This window comes from Panthera onca, chromosome D1, assembly GCF_046562875.1.
Source record: "Panthera onca isolate mPanOnc1 chromosome D1, mPanOnc1 haplotype 2, whole genome shotgun sequence".
NCBI lineage: Eukaryota > Metazoa > Chordata > Mammalia > Carnivora > Felidae > Panthera > Panthera onca.
The window spans coordinates 2,803,687-2,822,128 of NC_138348.1; the positions used below are offsets into that span (position 1 = coordinate 2,803,687).

An 18,442-nucleotide genomic window follows, 5' to 3' on the forward strand; every position below is an offset into this window, starting at 1 on the left:
CGATCGGGACGATGGTGCTGGAAGATTCTTTCTTTGTGTGCAGAGGCTTGCGTGAGGGCCGGCAGCGGGCGCCCGTGGCCCCGGGCTGCTCCCCAGGCCGACTCCAGGCCCCGAGCCGCGGCTCCTCCCCGGCCGGGCTTTGGGGAAGGGTTCTCGAGCCTCGGGGGGGAGGGGGATGAACGTGGGATGGTCATCCATCCGAGGGGGCCACACACAGGGTGTCCGGAGCTCTGCTCGGGGGTCACAGACCACGGCGGTGTTCCTCTGCTCCGGCCGCTGTAACAAATACCACAGACGGTCACCGTCCCTGGTCCTGGAGGCCTCTCTCCCTGTGTGTGGACGGCCGTCCTCTCCCCGTGTCCTCTGTGCGTGTCTGTGTCCCGATCCCCTCTTCTCACAAGGACCCCGGTCACAGGGGATCGGGACCCACCCTGGTGACCCCGTGTTATTTCAGTCACCTCTTCGAAGGCCCCGTCTCCAGATACAGTCACATCGAGGGTTAGGATTTCCACATATGAGTTTAGGGGACACTGTTCGGTCCATGACACCCCCCTTCTCACCACGGCCCCCCTCACCCTTCCGTGCTCGCCTCCCCGGACTCCTAATCAGAACCCCCACCTGAGACGCCCCGGAGCCCCCACGGCCCCGTCCTCAGGCCTCCTAAAGGCCCTCGTCCTTTAGGAGGCCCCCGCAGCCTCAGGCCTCCTAAAGGCTCATTCCAGCCTCCTCGCTCCCGGGAGAGCACGGGGCGAGCCCTGCCTGCGCACCGCGTCGGAAGCCCAGGTCGCCCACGCCAAACACGCCCACCTGTGCAGATGTGAGTCCTGACCCTCTGGTTCATACCGTGACATCAAGGAAAGGTCGCCAGCCTGGCCGGCCTCTGTGAGCCTGTGCTGCAAAGGGTCGCGCTGGCTGGTGGGAAGGTTCCGGGACTGTGCCCACCCCCCTCTGTGCCTTCTCCTGAACTTTGTACAGATGCTCGGTCAGAGGGAGACAGAGTGACCGTGTGACTCAGTGGGTGGTGACCATCCCCCTTTGACACTGGGGCCCTCCTCTCCTCTTGCCACCCCAGATGCAGGCTCCTTGCCCAGATCTGGTCCCGCGGGGTTAGGAGTGAGTCACAGACTTCAGAGGAATCCGGCCCTCCACCTGTGACCTCTCTTGTGCCCGCGGGGACTCTTCTGGCATCCCACGGCGGGACAGGAGCTCTCCTGCCGTGCACTTGGAAAGCATCCCCCGTGGACCGTGGTGCCCGCTTTCTTGCCAACACAGACTCCTGGACCGGCTGCCAGTTAGCCTCGGGCCTTCGTCCCACCCTCTGGTCCGGTGCCCCCGTTCCAGCCAGGGGGCTGGCTCCCAGGCCAGGGCCTGAAGGAGGAGGCTCGTGTGGGGGTCACAGGGAGGGACCCAGGCCATCTCGTGGGCCGCTGGGCAGTGGGAGCCCCGCCTGCTCTCCCCACGAGCCTCCCAGCAGTTTCTCCTTCAGCTTTCAGGCGCGGCTGACTTCTCCCCTGAGCGTGACGTGAGCCCTCAGCGCCCAGGCGAGCCAGGTTTTATAAAGCAGTGGCCCGTGCGCCTTTGAATCCTGGACTCTGCTCAGCAAAGTGTGCAGAGCTGTCCACGAGGCACGTGGAGCCTGGGGCTCACACTCGCCCCAGAGCAGGCCCTGGCTGGGCTGCACACCCTCCCCGCCTGCCTGCCTGTCTCGAGCCCAAGGGGCCCCCGAAAGAGCCGTGTGCAAAGGGCGTCACCAGAGCCTCACTTACAGGCTCAGAGAGGTCATACAGCCCGTCCGAGGTTGCACAGCTAAACCTCGGCACAGACTGAGCAGGACCGGCAGGGCGCAAGGCCCTTGAGGTCGCCGGTGCGGCGTCTCTGAGAGCCTTAGTGGATGGCCCGGCTGCCCCCGTCCGTGGTTTCCGTGCTGGCGGGCTGCAGAGCAGAGGGCAGAGAGGCGAACGGGTCCCACCCCATCCTGTAGGGGCCCCAGCATGGTGGGGGAGACACGCAGACCGTGCTTAAGTACCACAGGGACAGTGCCATGTCAGGAGGAGTGCAGGGGACACAGGAGGGCCACTCACGAGGGGAGGGGGCCGTCCCCTCTGGGGGTGGAGAATGGTTGGGGACAGAGCAGGGTCGGGGATGGCTGCCCGGGATGTGACAGCAGCTGAGACCCCACCCGACCCGGCTAGTGTGTGAGAAGCCGCATCGTGCAGCGGCTGGACGCCCCGGAGGAGGAGGGAGACAGTGCAGACGCCGACTCTCTGGGAGTAGGGAGGAGAGGGGTGCAGGTACCCAGGGCAGGGCTGGGATTCCAGGCCCTTCTGCGGGGCTCCGGGTGTGTGGTCAGCTGCCGGGTCAGTGATGGGCCAAGGGCAGAGCCCGTCCCGCCTGGGCTGGTGAGCGACCTTGGGCGACTTCCTGACCTGCCCTGTGCCCCGGGGGCTCCCGTGCGTGGCACCCCGCGTGCTGTGGGGGAGGAGAGAGGCGGGGCCCTCAGAGAGCGGACATCGCTTCCTGTGCCACGTGCTCTTGTGGGCCTTGTACTTTTATTCCCAGATGCCATTTCCCGCACCCCGAGCTAGAGCAGAGCAGGCCAGGGTGGCCGTCAGGCCCCAGGGACGCAGCCCGCAGTGGGCTGGCCTGAGTCTCAGAAGCGCCCAGTGCCTGGGTGGCCGAGAGAGACCCCGGTGAGACCCTGTGGTCCCGTCCTCCCAGGAGGCCCGCGTCTGCAGGCTCCAGCCTCCCCGTGTGGACCCCAGCCTTGGCTCGGGCCCCTGGGCCTCATGGCTGAGGCTCCAGGAGCTCTGGTGGGCCAGCCGGCCACAGGCAGGGCCGTCCCCGTGTGCCCTTGTACCCGCAGGAAACGTGGAGGGACGGGCGGACCTCCTCAGTCTCCACTTTTTGTACCGGGTGACGTCAGTGCCCCTGAAATCCTGCCAGCCAGCCCTGGGGACCCTCTGCCCCTTTCAGACAAGGTGCCCCTCACAGTGGATGAGGCCCCCGGATTTTCCACCGGGGGAAACATGATGGGCTTTCCACCCAGTTCCCTCTTTGACATATGGGGAAAATGAGGTCCAGGAAGGCAGGGACTCCCAGCCAAGCAGAAGCGGGATCGGGAGACCACACAGTGCCGTCAGCCTGTTCATTCGACGCCTCCCCTGCCCCCCCGGCTGTGCCGTGTGCTGGGCTCCCAGGTGAGCCGCCCACCTTCTGCCCACGGGTCGGGGCACCCCTGGCCGGCTGTGCTGCTGAGGGGAAGGCGCGGCCAGCACTGCCCCGGAGTGACAGGTGTTGGGGAGCGGGCTCCGAGACCCCTGTGAGTCTCAGCCTCTGTGTCTGTGAGATGGGTGTGAATGCACCCACCTCACTGGGCTGTAGAGAGAAGGAAACGTGTCACAGGCCCGGCCGCCAGGAGCCATCACACTGGGGTTAGGGTCAGACCAACAGCCACAGCCTCTGTCCCGGGAGCCCCTCCGTTTGTCCCGGGTCGCTCACACCCCCAATCAGGTTGGGAGGCAGCTGGGGGTCTGTGCCCTCCCCCGCTTGGGTTCTGTGTCTGTTCACCTGCTGGCCGGCCTGCCCAAGGTCTCAGTCCCCTCCTCCCTGCTCCCCTGCCCTTCGGGGTTGGCTTTTCCTGGATTTGGGGTTTTCCTGATGCTGCTGCCTGGTAGGAATTGGGCTGCCAGCTCAGCCCTGAAAGGAATTCATTTGAAGGTTAGATCGGTCACCAAGGCTTAATTAGTTCCTAAAATACAAATCGGCAGCAGGATCTGCTAACGAGGCGACGCACCAGGTGGGGACCGACCCGCCGCTCGCTCAGCATTGTTTCAAGCGCTCACTTACCAGGGCCTCCTGGCACCTGTACAGGTTCTGATCAGGTAACACCTTGATCTCCAAGGTGGGGACCCGCCTGTGCACCTGCCCGCACCTCCAGCCGCCTGGATGTGCTCAGAAGTCACAAAAGTCAGGTTCTTGTGTTGAAATAAACTTGTCTCGGTGCCTACGATCCCTCCCAGCCGGGCTGCAGGGACAGGCATAGTGCCGAGAACTGCTGTTTGCCCCCGGCCCCTCTGCTGATGTGGTCGGTGGTCAAGGCCCCCTGGCCTCCTCACCCTTGGCCTCTCTCTGCTCTGACACACTCACCGTCTCCCCGCCGGGCACACCCCCTGCCTCCAGACGTGCAGATCGAACACTCACTGCATATGTGTGCAGGTGTGCCCGCGGGGGGAGCACCTCTTTGTTTCACTTACGTTTACGAGCCCGTGACTTCTGCCTCCCAACCATGGCAGAGCAGCTCATGTCACACGTACCCTTCTCCTGATAACAGTGACAAACTCTGGACCAAACAAAAACAGCAACAACCATTCGTGGGCTTTAGCGGGAAACCAAAAGCAGACAGAACGTGGGGCCCTCAACAAAAGGGGAGTCTGTCAGACGAGAGGCATATTAATGAAGGATCCCCCTGACAGAAAGTGACTTGAGGATGCAGTGGTTAGAGGTCAAGGTCAGACCTGCCTGAGTGGCTGGAAATAGAGGGGAGGACTCCTAGAAAGGCAAGAGCCCCAAATCTGCACATAAACTCTCATCGAATCCTGGACTGATTTCTGAACTAGCATGTGCAGGATGAGTCTAAGGGTCCTAGTGGAACACAGCAGCTTAACTCTCAGAGACCTGAGGGGAGACTTTGGTAGTTCCCGCACGAGGGAGACAGAGTGCTGAGTCCTGCCTCATCTGAAGAACTTGGCAAATACTTTGGGTTTTCTGCCTGAGACCTGGAAGGGCCCACGATGTCAGCATCTCATCCCAGGACCAAACCAACAGAGATGCTTCCCCCCAAAACTCAAAGCCACGTCTTCCCAGGATGGAGCGTTCTGCCAGTATTGTGTTCCCTGCTCGAAAGACCCGACGCCCTTCAGAGAAAAGGAACAGAATCCAGAATCTCTATAACACGTTAAGGATAATGGCTGACACAGAATCAAAAATTTCTAGACACGCAAAGACGCAGGAAAATGGGATGTGCGATCAGAGAAATTAACAGGAGCAGACCCACAGATGACCCGGGTGTCGAAGTGGCTGGTCAGGGATCAAAAATAACCAGAATGTGTATTTATAAGCCCCCACCTTGTGTCGGGTCTTGTGTCGTAGCCTGAAGATAGAAAGGTGTGTGCAGCCCCCTCTCCTGCCCCGTGACTTCCAGAAAGGCCCAGTTGTGCAGGGGGGGTATTCGGGGTGGGAAGGGTTCTAGAAGCGGACGTTTCACGCAGTGAGGCAGAGTGAACCACTCAACCCCCAAGTCCCGGACGGGAGGTAGAACGGTGCCTTCCCTGTTGAAGGCAGACAGGAAACATACTTGTGAGGCTCCGAGCTCGGTTCTGGTGATGAAGGGCGAATGAGACAGACTCAGCCTCTGGCAAGGTGACCTTGAGAGTGAGGGGCCGGAGCTGGATGGAGCCAGGGTGGGAAGGGCAGGTAACCCTGTCCGGCGGAGGGCGCGGCCAGGCAAGGGCCAGAGTTGTGTTCCGGGCATCGGAAGGGGTGGGCGGGGAAAGCCGCAGTGATGTCCCCCGGTCCCCTGGGGGCCTGCAAGGGCAGAGCGACGTGGTCTGCCTGCGCGGTACCCTTGTCGGTCCTGGCTGCTGTGACAGGGGGCCACAGCCGGCTTAAACAACGGGCATTTTTTCTCCCGGTTCTAGAGCCCGGGAGTCCTAGATCACGGTGCTGGCTGATTCGGTGCCTCGTAAAGACTCTTCTCGGTTCACAGACGGCCCCCTTCTCGCGGTGTCCCCACACGGCGGAGAGAACTCATCTCCCCGTGGCCCCGTGGGGGCTTGGAGGCCTCACGTCAGCTCTACCCTCACGGCCCGAAGGCCTGTCTCCCAGCGCCCTCTCCCTGGGGGCCAGGGGCTTCACCATAGGGGATTTGGCGGGAACACAGGCACTCAGTCCATAGCGCATGGTCGCTCTGGCCGCTCTCTGACCGTCTCGGGAGCTGGCTTTAATCAGATCGCTCTGTGTGGGGGGCCGCTGTGCACGGCTGGCTCTCCAGCACGTCCTGAGACATGTGGGCGTTCTGGGGCTGCGTCGGCTCTCTGTGTGGGCCTGGCGCCTGCAGTCCGGTCCCTAATGTACAGAGCAGTAGGGTGTGACGCGGGCAGGGGCCCTGCAGACAGCACCACCCTGGTGACTCACGGGGAAGCCGCCCAGCAAGCAGCATGGGAGCGTCCAGTCCCTGGGTTCCCCCGCGGCTCGCGCCCACTGGGTTATCCAATGGGAGGTCCTTTCCTCTGCGCCCATGAACGGCCGTGGACACTGGGCCCTGTCGGCTCTAACTCTCTTCGGGGTGGGTGCTCGCCCTCGGGGAGGCACGGCCATGCGCCTGAGGTCGCAGGCGGTGGGGGGCAGGTGCGGGACACCGTCCTGGCCCCCCAAACCCAAGGCTTGCTGCTCCTGGTGGTACTCTAGGAGGCAGGTGCGTTTCCCGACCCTCCCCCTCAAGGACGAAGAGCCGGGCTTCCTGTGGGCCCCACGTGGGCAGCAGGCCATCCGTGGAGCGCGGTCTGCTGCAGCCAGGACTTGTCTACGGCCTCGGGAACTCGGGGCACCTGACTCCACAGTGGGAATCTGAGCAGAGCTCCTCCCCGAGTCTCGGGGAGCCCGTTCTCCACCCTTGTGCCCCGCCCCCCGTAGGGGAGGGAAGTCGGCAGGCAGCCCACCCCTGTGGGGCCCTCGCAGACATCTCACGAGCCCAGCGAGGTGGGGGCCGGCCTCCCCACTTTACAGATGGGGAAACTGAGTCCCACCCCGAGTCAGAGGCTGACCCAGGCAGGACTCCCCTCGGGTGCCATCACTTGGTAACACATGACGAAAAAAGGGCCATTCCGGGTCAGCTCCTGCAGAAAGGGGGTGGTCCAGCCCAGTGACACCGGTGACGTCGGTGTTTGTAACTGGTGCTGTTTGTGATTGGCATTTTCCCTGCAGACTTGGAGATTCGCACCAGAGTCTTTGGGCGTCCTGCCGCTCCCGGGGGGCTCTAGGAGTCATTCTTGGGGATCAGGGCTGGGTCTGAGTGATGGGGGCAGGGCGGCATCTGTGGTGGGCCGGTGCCTGCCCCCTGCTCCCTCCCACACTCATCCACCTGGTCACACAGCAGCCACCACACGCTGCCCCCGAGGACTCGGACGTGTGTGCCGGGGTCCCTCCCGGGAAGCCCTGCGGAGGACAAAGGGGGTCGTGTGGTGCCACAGGTGCAGGCTGGGTCCCGAGAGCTCACCTGGGGATCCTGGGCACAGGGGATGCTGTGCCGTGTCCGGGAACAGGTGTCCTGTGACTGGCAGTGGGGGCCGGGGGTGACTCTGTTGAACAGACAGGGCGGGGCGAGCACAGGCGACTTGCCTCACGGCTCTGAGCCTCAGTTTCCCCCATGAGAGGCCAGGCGTCCTCAGTCACCCAGCTGTCAGACGGGCTACCCGGGAAGTGGCTCGTGCTTCCGTTAAGCCCCGGCGCTGCCCTTGCCCCCACGCCTCCCGGTCAGAGCTGGCACATGGGGTCTGTGGGACTCTGGCAGAGGCTGAGCTACATGCAGGAAAGGGTAGGAGGCGCCGTTCGGAGCCGTGATCCTTCCGCGGTGCGCCTCGGGGACCCTCGCTCTCCGTGGCCGGCCCCAGTTCAACCCTCCTGAGCTCTGCCCCCCGCCCCCTGCGACCTTGGTCTTGGACCTAAATCCCGAGTCACGGTGTCACGAAACCCGCAGAGTTCCTGACCCCAGCCGCCACCGGCACGGAGCCTGACCCGTCCCCGGAAGAGATCCAGACCCCGCGGGCATCGGAGGATCCCAAGTCGGGTGGCCTCTGCCCCGAGTATCCTTGGGCCTCCACGGATCCTCCAGGAGCAAAGCTTCCCTCAATGGCCCTGGCTGCCGCGAACGTTACAAACGCCGCAGACACCTACATCTTTGTTCAAAGATAACCCCGCATTATTGCCGAGATGCCTTTTTATATCTCGCGTTATTTATAAAAGCGTGATTCATTTAACGATTATTGTGAGCTGGAGAAAGGTTGCCTACCAATATTTAAACCGCAGTTAGCTGAAGCTGTGCGTGGAGGAAGCAAGGGCCGCTGTTCGGGGTGAGGTGGGGGGGGGGGTAGGCGGGAAGGTCCAGCTCCCGCCCACACCTGCCCGGGCCCGCTGCCTCCCTGCCCCCGGCTTGGCCGCACAGCCTTGCTCTTGGCACTTGGTTTTTGCTTCTGTGAGATAAAATAGAGGGTGTGGCTGGTGGGCCGCTGAGACCCTCTGGGGTTTTGTTTCTTCCTCTCAGCTCCCCAGGGGCCCCCTCTGTGAGGAGAGGACAGAGTCACCTCCAGGGGTTTGTATTAAGAAGAAATAGACTCAGTCTTCCCTCTGTTTCCCCAGCCCAGCTCCACGCCAGCCTGCGCTCCCTTCTCCCTTCTCCCCACAAATAGGAGGCGAGGCCAGGCCACTTGGAAAGAGAAGGGAAACAGCCTCCATCTGGAATCTCAGGGTCTTGGAGAAATCACGGCCGAGCCCCAGCCTCGTCGGCTCTGTCGGCCGGGATCTCTGTGGCCAGTAAGGGTCCAGTCTGACCCGTTGATGCAGGAAAGGAGGGTCACAGCTCCCCAAGGAGGCTGGAGAGCCAGGCCTGGCATCCAGCCGCCCCTGGTTGCCCAGGGAGCTGGCACGTCCCTGGCGGGATGCTCGTCCACACCCACCAGCTCCTTCCTCCGGAATCAGAGCGCTGTGCCCCGCGTCTGCTTGCCTTGAGTCCCGGCAGCAGGGAAAGTAAGGAGTGGCCCACAGCTCCCCACAGCCCACCAGGCAGGCAAGACTCGGGGTGGGGGCTGTGCAGACACAGAAGGGCCTCGAGGGCACCGGCCTGAGCGACATCCAGTGCACCTGTCCGTGGGGTGTGGGCGAACGCGGCCCCAGAGCCCTGCAGGGCAGACCTCCCCCTGGTGCCCGGGGGCCTCTGAGGAGGGGGGGGGGGCGGTGGGTGGCAAGAAGGGACAGAGAAGTGAGGTGGCTTCAGGCCCAGGGAGACCAGCCCGGTGTACCTGGTGAGGCGCCTCGGGACACGCCGAGCAAAAGCCGGGACTCGTACCTCGCTTTCCGTGGTTCATTCATCCATCCATCCGTTCATTCACATCCAGAGCTATGGGGGTCACCTCCGGTGTGCAGGGCGAGGGGGGAGCCGGGCATCCAACCTGCGTTTGGGGGCCTTGAAGTGCCCCGGAACCGGGAAATCGCCTGAGGGCGCACTTCCGCTGCGGGAGCCCTGAGGAGGGGTCTCTCCGTGGCCGGATGGGGGCTCATCACAGACAAGGGGCGGGGTTGGGGCGGGGAGGTGGCTCTGCCATCTGCTGGCAGATTTTGAGTTAAATGCCTTTACTCAGTGACCCCTGCCGACCCTGTGGTGCACGCACCGTAACGGATGGTGAGTGGCTGGGTCCTCGCGACCCTCCTGGGAGGTGGCACCATTCACAACCCATTTCAGGGAGGGTGAGGGGTGGTCCTCGGGCTAGACCTCGCCCCTGGAAGGTCAAACGGGAGCTCAGCGGCTCACGGCCAACGCCGGGAACGAGGTGGGTTGTCCCCACCTACAGATGGGGAAACTGAGCCCGGGGCGCCCGGGCAGCCCACGGCCGCCGAGGGCGGAAGACGCAGAGCCGGGCCCTCAATCGGGCGGCTGGGGTCCCGCGTCTGGCTCCTCCCCTGCACCTGGCACCAGACCCCGGCTGGGGGACGGGTGCGCTGGGCGTCGTGGGCACCGGACGGGCCCCGTTGCCAAGACCCTGTGGCACCCGCACAGCAGACGCCTCGCGAGGCGCGTTTATCACACCTGGTGCGTCCTCCCTGCCAGAACTTCAGAGCGCCTTGAAATGTTCTGATGTGCGAAGAGCCTTTTTTTACACGAGAAATGAAATTATTTTCAGCCTGTTGTCAGGCCGTTGTCAAACGACGTGGCAAATACAGGGCTTCGAACGGAGGGTTTGGGCGGGTGGATCCGAGCTCGAGGCGGATTGGTCGGCCGTGCGGGGCTGGAGGCTGGAGGGAACGGCCTGGGGTATTTTTATTGTGTGTTTGTGTATTTATGGTCTTGGGTTTCTTACCAAGGGGCTAGCACCGGGGTTGGGCTGGTGGTCGGGGTGGGGAGGGGGGGACAGGCTGGTGGCTGAAGGGCCCGGCCAGGGGGTGACAGTTGGGGTTCACTTTGGGGGGATCCTCTGCCCTCCTGGGAGCTGTCCGGTTCGAGGCCCCCCCCCCCCCCCGTCTGACCTTCTCATCTGTCCCCGGACGTCGAGTGTCCCCGACTCACACGATTCTTGCCCGCCCTCTGGGGTGGGCGGGCGAGCATGTGGACAGAGCCACCATGTGGCATCCTGCCACCCGCCGTGTCACCCCAGCCCAGCTGGGCCCCAGCGGCGTGTGTTGTCATGTCTCCTGCACTCGGTGAACAGCAACGCGGCCGGCATAACCCGCGGTGGTCACTCTCGGTCCTCCCTGGAGGACCCCCGGGCTCTGCCACCCGTAGACCTACGGCTGTGGGGCCAGCGAAGTCGGACCCCCGTGGGCCTCGCTCCTCTCATCCAGGGAGCCTCGCCGCCGGTGTCGGGGAGCCTGCCGGGGACTCCACAAGAAGGTTCCGGATGTCTGAGCCGCACCACGGGCTCTCCGGGAGCCTCGGGGAGAAGTGGGGGTTCAAATCCCGGCCTGCGTCTTTGTCTTAGTTTTTATGTTGGACCTTCAGCCCAGTCGTCCTCGGTCTGCTCGTCTGGGACGGGAGGACCGTGTTAGCGGATTGCTGGGCCCCGAGCCGACCCTCAGCGTGCCTGCCCCCCTCCGCCTCTGCTGCCCCAGCTTCCCAGAGAAGCTGGCGTCACCGCTGGGTGTCCAGGCCTCGTGGCTTGAGCGGGAAGGGCGTGACGTCTGTCCCTCCCGGAGAGCAGGTTGCCGTGGACGAGCACGTGGCTGGCGGCAGGACTGCTCCGCTGGACGTGATTCCTGCAGATCTCCTCCCGTCCCGGCCAGCCAGGCAGGCAGGCTTCAGGTGCACGTGTGCGTGGAGGGTGCAGATCAATGCAGACAGATACGCGCTGAGGTACCAGATTGCCGCGGCCCGTCGATCTCCAGGAAACGTTTGCACAGAAAAGCCTGTTCCAGAGCACAGAATGAAAAATGCCGCTACAGACGCCTTTGCGTTTGTCAGGGCAGAATCTATGCTTTGTCCCTTCCGATTAGCATGTGGCAGACGCAAGCCTGTTTTCTGGCGAAGCGAAGGGAGATCCACACACGTGGGCCCGGGGCCGGCCTTCGCCTCATGGTGAGGATGACTCAGCCTGTGTCTCGGAGCAAAAACCACTACACTCAGGTAATGAGCTCCCTGTCACTGGAAGTATTCAAGGAGGGCGTGCCTGCCAGTGGTGAGGAGGTGGGTCCAGGTGGCGGGGGGGGGGGGGTCAGGAGGTGGGGCTTCTGGGGGGCAGAGCCCCGCTGAGGGCTGGGGACGCAGTGGGCCTGCACGTGAGTGTGACAGACCCCCGGTTCCCAGTTTCTGTCAAAGTTTCAGTCAGATTCCCAGCAGCATATTAAACGCGTGTGAGGTTGTCGAAAGGCATCCTGTAGCTGAGGGGTGTTTCCCACAGTGCCCCCAATCCTATCATAGCCAGAGTCTGGTCCCGTCCCCCCACCGGCCCCCTGGGCAGCCGAGAGGGAGACTAGCGATCTTTCCTGCTTGTTCGCTGCTGCGTCCGTCCGTGGCCTGCACAGGGCCCACGGTTCACCAACGCTGGCGGGGATGGGATGGGTAGGGACGGGTCCTCTGCACCAGGCCGCAGCCTCTGCGTCCTGCTCGTGGGTCTCCGAGGCTTGTCTCCGCCAGGCTCCCTGCCGAGGGCCCAGCCCCAGGGCCCCACCGTTTCCCGCTTATGGGCAGGTGCCCCGTGAGGAGGACCGGGGAGGCCCCGTTTCCCGGCCGGGCCCCGTGTCAGGACCCCGTGCTGCTCCCCAGCCAGGGAAGAGGGCTCCGTCCCGTTCCCTCTGCTTTCTCGAGTTAGACAACGCGCGGGGCTTTCGCAGTGGCGCCCGGGAAGCCGCGTCTTCCCCACGCCCTTCCCCCAAGGTCAACGGCAGGGACACAGACGAAGTTTCGGAGGCAGCACCCGTCTTCGGCGAGGTGCCACCCTGGAGCGCACGCCCCTCCGCTCCGCGGCCGGCAGCGGGGGTTGGCGAGGGAACTTGGCTCGGGATGCGGCTCCGTGCTTCTGGGAGGGTATCGACCAGAGACACATGGAGGCGGGTTGAGCAGCGCCGAGCCTCCCACTCTCCCAGAGGGTTCCCTGCGCTTTGGCGAGCTCTCCGGGCTCACGTGGCAGGGCCCGGCCTCTGCAGCGGAAGGAGCTCCCTTGGCTGTGCTGTCTCCGTGGGTCCCAGCCAGGTGGCACCCGGCCTGTGGCCGGCCCAGCCCCGGGAACCGGACTCCGCCACCTTGCAAACCCTACCACACCCACCCGGGGGGCGCCGCACGGTCTCCCCGAGTGGGAGCTGCTGTGTCCTCGGTGACACTCTGTACGGCGGGGGGGTGGGGAGAGATGCTTCTGGCAGCCGCTCAGCCTCGCCCCACGTGTCCAAGGACACCGAGCTCTGCCTGTGCCCCTACCCGCCCCCCACCCCGTCAGGGATGTGGATCACGAGACAAAGCCTGTGGGGTCTCTGATGATAAAACGTGCCAGCGGCTCGCCTCAGAAGTGGCTTGCGCTCCGTCGTGTGGCTTTGAGACCCGGTGGGGTGAGGGGGTCGCCCGGGGCCGAGCTGGGGCGCGGCTGGCGAGCTGTGTGACTTGGGGCGCTGTGGGCATGAGGTGGGAGACAGTGCCTAAGTGAGCAGCTCCTACGGGGCCGTCACGGGGCGCGTCCCTGGCAGCCCTTGCCCACCGCACGGAGAGGCCGCTGGGCGAGGCGTCCGACCCCCCCGGGCCGTCTTCCGCGGCAGACGGACAGACAGACAGACGCCCGCGGCTCCTGGAGCTGCCATTTTTGTCGGCCCGAAGTATGTCGAGCACGTGGGATTCGACTTACATGTCCCCGTTGCTTTTTCCTCATCCCGTCTCCTCTCGCGCTCCCTGCCTTTTTAATTTCGGAAGCAGCTCTCTTAGCAACCGAGGGAACGCACGCTTAATTACAGCCGAGCAGCAGGTGCATCGGGCGACAGAACCGGCTCCCCGGATGCTCCATTTCGTGTTTCAGGAAGCCCTCTCTCCTCGCCCAGAAACAACCCCAGCGCCCCTGCCTCGGCGGAGCGCACGCCGCCCCTCCTCCGTGCGGTCCTCAGATAGGGCTTCCTCTCCCGGAGCCTCCCGGACTCCTCCCGGGGTGGAAATGCTCAGCACACGTGTAAAGGGACTTTGAAGACACAGTCATTTGATCAGCTGCCTGGAATCAGGGCGAGCCGGGGCGGGGCGGGGCGGTGGGGGAGGGGGGGTGGGGGGGGTAGTTAGTTTGTGTTCTCTCTCCTTAAAAAGAACGAAAAGCGGGGGGGGGGGGGGGGGGAGGGGGGAGGAAATCCTGTTTCCTCCAGGGTAATCGCCACGGTGGGGTGAGCCGGGAGAAGCGCTAGGTGCCTGTGTCTGATTCCTTCCGACAGAAATCTGGGTCACGTTCAGAGATTCCAGAAGGCCGGCGAGGGCTGCCCGGTTAAACGTGGGTCTGGCGCGGGGCTCATCTGGCACCGGGGCGTTCCGTCTTCTTGCCTCGCTCACCGCGTCGGCTGGCGGACGAGCGAGCGGCGTTCCGGGCAACTCGGCTCGCTCTTTAAAAATAAACCCCGAGTCTGCTCGGGGAGCCGGGGGCTCTGGGGCTCGCGGCCGCCTCCGGGGTTTCCCGGCCGCCCCGCCGGCGGAGGATGCCCGCCTCGTCCCGCCCTCCTCCCAGAGGCACTGAGCACAAAAGCAGAGTGGAGCTGCTCACATGACGGGCGCCAGCAGCGGCCGCAGGGTTTGAGAGCAGCCCCAGGCTACGCACGGTTGGTTCCCAGCTGACAGACAGAATATGGGGTGGGCTCTGCCGCCAGCGCGCCGGGGCTCGCATGCCCCGCCGCGCTCGGAAGCGCGCAGCGCCCAGACGCCCGCCGCCGCTCCCCGGGTCCACGCCGCCGCACCGCCGAGGGGCCGGGCAGCCTCCCTTGCCTTCCTCCCGTCTGAGAAGGTTATATAATGAGCCGGCTGCTGCCAGAGTCGGAGGGAAGATGAAGTCTTTGTTAAATGCCTTCACCAAGAAGGAAGGTAAGGGCGAGCTGGCGGGAGCGCGGTGCCTGGGAACTAGCAGTTTCTTACTGCCTCTCCGGGGCAGCGGCCGGCGGGGGGCGGGGGGGGGGGGGCACTCCGGTCCCTCCCGGCATCGCTGCGTGTCCCTTCTCATCGCGTAAGGGAGCGATCGCTTCTGGCGCGTGACCGGGCTGTGTGGCGGTGGGTCTGGAACGCGGGCCCGCCGGAAGGTGCCGTTTTGTCTGCCTGGGTTCCCGAGCCCCCGGCCCCCCGGTACCGTTGCGTTCCGGAACGTGCCGCGTGGGAAACTAAGTCCTGTGGAAAACAAAGGAAGTTTTGACTAGTCTGGCCGCTACCTGGCGGCTGCCGGGCGCTCGCTCGGGCACGAGGAGGGTCGGGACCCGGGCTGGCCGCGCCGACAGGGCGGACGCGTTGGGAACCACTCCTGGGCTCTCCGTGGCCATCTCTGGGTCGCAGCTTCCCCGAGTGCATGGAAACGCAGTGTGGCAGACGCCGAGAGTGCATATGCTTTTTGTCACACCTTGTGTAATTTCTATTGTGGAAGGAAAATGTATAAATACATGCATGTAAGACGGCTAAGAAAATATCCGCCCACTGAGAGTTTGCAGATCGCCTGAAAGAAGGAAACAGTTGGGTGGAATATTAATCATTTTCAGACAGGAAAAGAGTTATTTTTAACCCTTTTCGCAAAAAAAAAAAAAAAAAAAAAAAAATCAACATTTCCACGGATGGCTCCAGTGAGTTTGTCAGACAGAGAACTCCTGTCTTGTGAAATCAGGTTTATGAAGACATTACTTGGGAGGAATTAGGAAGGTACTTACCAGCCCGAGCCGTAAAACAAACACGGAAAGAATTTCCAATTATCTCACACGGGAAACTAATTTAATGCGAGTCTTGGTGATTAAGTGAGACGATTGTCATTTGAATGCTCGCCCTGACATTACCTATGCGATTCCCTTTGAGTATAGCCACCTGATCCCCAGGGCAGGCTGTGTTTGAAAACACCCCGGCCCCCCCAGCCCCGCCGGGGCACCGGTCCTTCGGAATTCCGACCACTACCCACGCCCCCACTCGCAAAGCCGGCTTCAGCCCCTGTCTCGGGAATTGGTCTGAAACACGGCGTTTGTCCGGGCTCATTTTCTTACATTATTAACCCAGATTCGTCTTGTGGTACTTTGGGTTTTGTCATCCACGCTCAGCGCGGAGACGTTCGCTGGGGTTCATTCCATGTGTCTGCTGTTTTTTCATAGATTTTTCTGCCCGCGTGAGTCTGTCTCAGCCATTGGCAGGACCGCCCCCTCCCCCAGTTCCTATTAAGGGCATTAATATCTTACAGTCACATCAGTCAGACAAATGGACCCAACTCCGTCGCCGGGGAAGCTGGAGGCTCTGGCAGGAGTTCACGTCACAGAATGCACGCGTTTCCTCGTCGGGGGGGGGGGGGGTCCCCTCCCCATGGGTAGCGTGAGCCCTGGCCTCTCCTCGGGGGCGGGAGGTGGGGGGAGGGGAAGTGGGTCCAGGAGGCCGAGGGCCGGGTCCCGCTTTCTGCTTGTTGTAGCTGCTTGAGGGGTTGGCTTTCTCGCTGTGACACAGTCCTTCAGCTGGCAGGCTCTGTGCACGAAAGGTAACCGTCCTCTGGGGCGGGTGGTGCAGTCATCAGCCCCTTGCGCGGTCTTCGGTCCCCCACCCCTTCGCCAGGCAGGTCTCAGGTCACCCCAAGGCGCCCACCGGCGGGTGCACTTTTCAGACCCTAAAGGATGAGCGCTCAGTCCTCACAGGAGTCATTCTGGCCTCTGTCTGCCCAGGGGGAGTGACCGATGAGGCTGTCCCTCACGACCAGCAAACCACCAAGTGGGGGATGTTCTGGCAGGTGGGGTCAGGCCCTGCTGATTCCCCGGTGGGCTGAGCCCCTTAAGAGGCGGGGGTCCCCGGGAGAGGACGCCGCCGGCCTTTCCCGTCGCCCGCCTCTCTCCCAGCCAGGCCAGCACGTGTGTGTTTCCTTTGAGGAATTCAGAGTGGGGTCCCGGCCGCGTCCTGCTCGGACAGGGGTCGGGTCGGAATGAGCGCACGCTGCCGCGTGTTGAAAGAATGTGACCTCCTGACGTGTCCCTTCCAAAGGCTCAGCAGCTGTTCTGGACGTGGATTCCCAGTGCCCATCCTGAGCCTCCTGCCGTTTTTACGCGTCTTTCCCGAGCTGGCTCCGTCCCTGCCTTCCCGGACTGTCCTGCATCCTGGCGAGGCGGTGAAGGGGTGACTGGGTCACAGCTGTCTCAGTGGAGCCCGGCCAGCACACCTGATCCCCTGTGAGCCGGCCAGCGCCACCTCTGTCCCCTGTGATCCCGGCCAGCACCACCTCTGTCCCCTGTGAGCCCGGCTGCCCAGTGTGGTCGTCGCCGAGAGCAGGGGTTGACGTCAGGCCCAGGCTCCGTGAAGGGTGCACCTGTCCTTAGTTTTCATGAAGTACTTCACCGCAGCCTCTGACCTCGGGCAGCATGGATGGCGAATTGTGCTCGCAATACTCTTGTCCTCTGAGACGCTGAGACTCCCGTCTCCAGCCCAGCTCCCCTGGGAGGGCACGCGCAGCCCCAGTCTGTGTGCAGTGACGGCCCTGGCCTCAGGCAGCACAGACTTGGGAGCTCGCTCGCCTGCTTCATCCCAAAGTACACCACCCCATGGCGAGCGGGAAGCTGCCCACGTGTCGGGACCTTGAAGGAAGCCCGCGTCCCCGGCTCCTGGGGTCATCGGCATCTGACTTCTCCACAGCCTGGAGGGCTGCTTTTCTTTACATGCGTCTTCTTAGAAAGGACACTTTCTATTTCTGGCTCCAGCCCGCGGAGCAAGCCCGAGTGGTTGCAGCATGCACGCCTGCACCCACGGTCCCCGTGGGCAGTGTCCTCGTTCTGAGTCTCTGGGACGCTGAACTCGGCAGAGTAAGGGCCTCGCCTGCAGTCTAGCACGTCGTAGGAAGACGGGTGAGGTGTGCTCACCTCTTCCTGCTCCACACTGCGGGGCCTGGTTTGAAGGGTGGAAAAAGAAACATGCTTGGAACCAAAGCAGACGCCTGGGACAGTGCTTGGAGGGCCGTGTGCATGTCCTGGGGCGGCCGTGACACAGTCCCGGAGACGGGGGGCTTACCCAACAGGATTTTTTGTCCCCCTGGCCTGGTGGCCGGAGCCCGAGGTCCAGGCGTGGGCAGGGCTGGGTCCCCCCGAGGCCTCTCACCTTGCGTGTGGACGGCCGTCCTCTCCCCGTGTCCTCACGGGGTCGTCCCTCTGTGCGTGTCTATGCCCTGATCGCCTCTTGTTACACGGACCCCGGTCACACGGGATCAGGGCCCACCCTGTGGCCCCGTGTTACCGTACCCACCTCCGTGGAGACCCCATGGCCACATGCCGTCTGGGGTGCAAAGGGTCAGGACTCCAACACCGGACTTGCAGGGGGACCCAGTTCAGGCCCCACCAGGGGCCAGGCTTGGGGCGTGGTGAGGACGTACCTGTGGCTGTCTCAGTGCCCCGGCTGCGTTGTGAGGCCCTCACACGCGTCTCGGCTGCGGACGGAGCGGGGCGCTGGCCCCGATGGAAGTCGGACCCCGAGTCCCTTCCATGTCAAGCGTTGGCTTGAGCCTCCGTGAAATGGAGAGGTTCTCAGTGTCCGCCTGTCGCTGCTTCTGTGTCGGGGCGGGTTCTGCGCACGGCGGGGACCGGCGGGGGCTCAGGGCGCGCGCAAGGGCGTGTCCGCGCCCTGCACGGAAGGTGCCACGGGTGCACTCACCCCCCTCCTTGTTCTCTCCCACCCAGTGCCCTTCCGAGAGGCCCCGGCGTACTCCAACCGGAGGCGGCGCCCCCCCAACACGCTGGCCGCCCCCCGGGTCCTGCTACGCTCCAACAGTGACAACAACCTCAACACCAGCGCGCCCGACTGGGCCGTCTGTTCCGCCACCTCCCACCGCAGTCTCTCGCCCCAGCTGCTGCAGCAGACGCCCGGCAAGCCCGAGGGGGCCGCCAGGACTCTGGGGGGCTACACCCCCGGACCCTACAGCCGGTCACCGTCGCTCAACAGGCTGGGCGGTGCCCTCGAAGATGGCAAGAGGCTCCAGCGGCCCTGGCACGTCGGGTAAGGAGTGGCCAGGGTGGAGGGGGCTGGCGA

The 18,442-nt window shown here is 63.8% G+C and overlaps 1 protein-coding gene across 4 annotated transcripts in view; it reads left to right on the top strand.

Annotated features, from left to right (window-relative positions):
- Nucleotides 1–18,442, top strand: part of SHANK2 (SH3 and multiple ankyrin repeat domains 2) — a 493,595-nt gene that overhangs the window by 198,733 nt on the left and 276,420 nt on the right. For 3 of the 4 annotated variants that reach the window (XM_081790211.1, XM_078433811.2, XM_078433812.2), the window contains exons 1-2: nucleotides 13,570–14,293; nucleotides 18,094–18,409. In XM_081790211.1, coding sequence (XP_081646337.1) covers nucleotides 14,098–14,293; nucleotides 18,094–18,409 — 512 coding nt within the window. In that variant the 5' untranslated portion in view covers nucleotides 13,570–14,097. Of the gene's footprint in view, nucleotides 1–13,569; nucleotides 14,294–18,093; nucleotides 18,410–18,442 lie in introns of those variants that run through there. The other variant, XM_081790210.1, reaches the window with a different exon arrangement.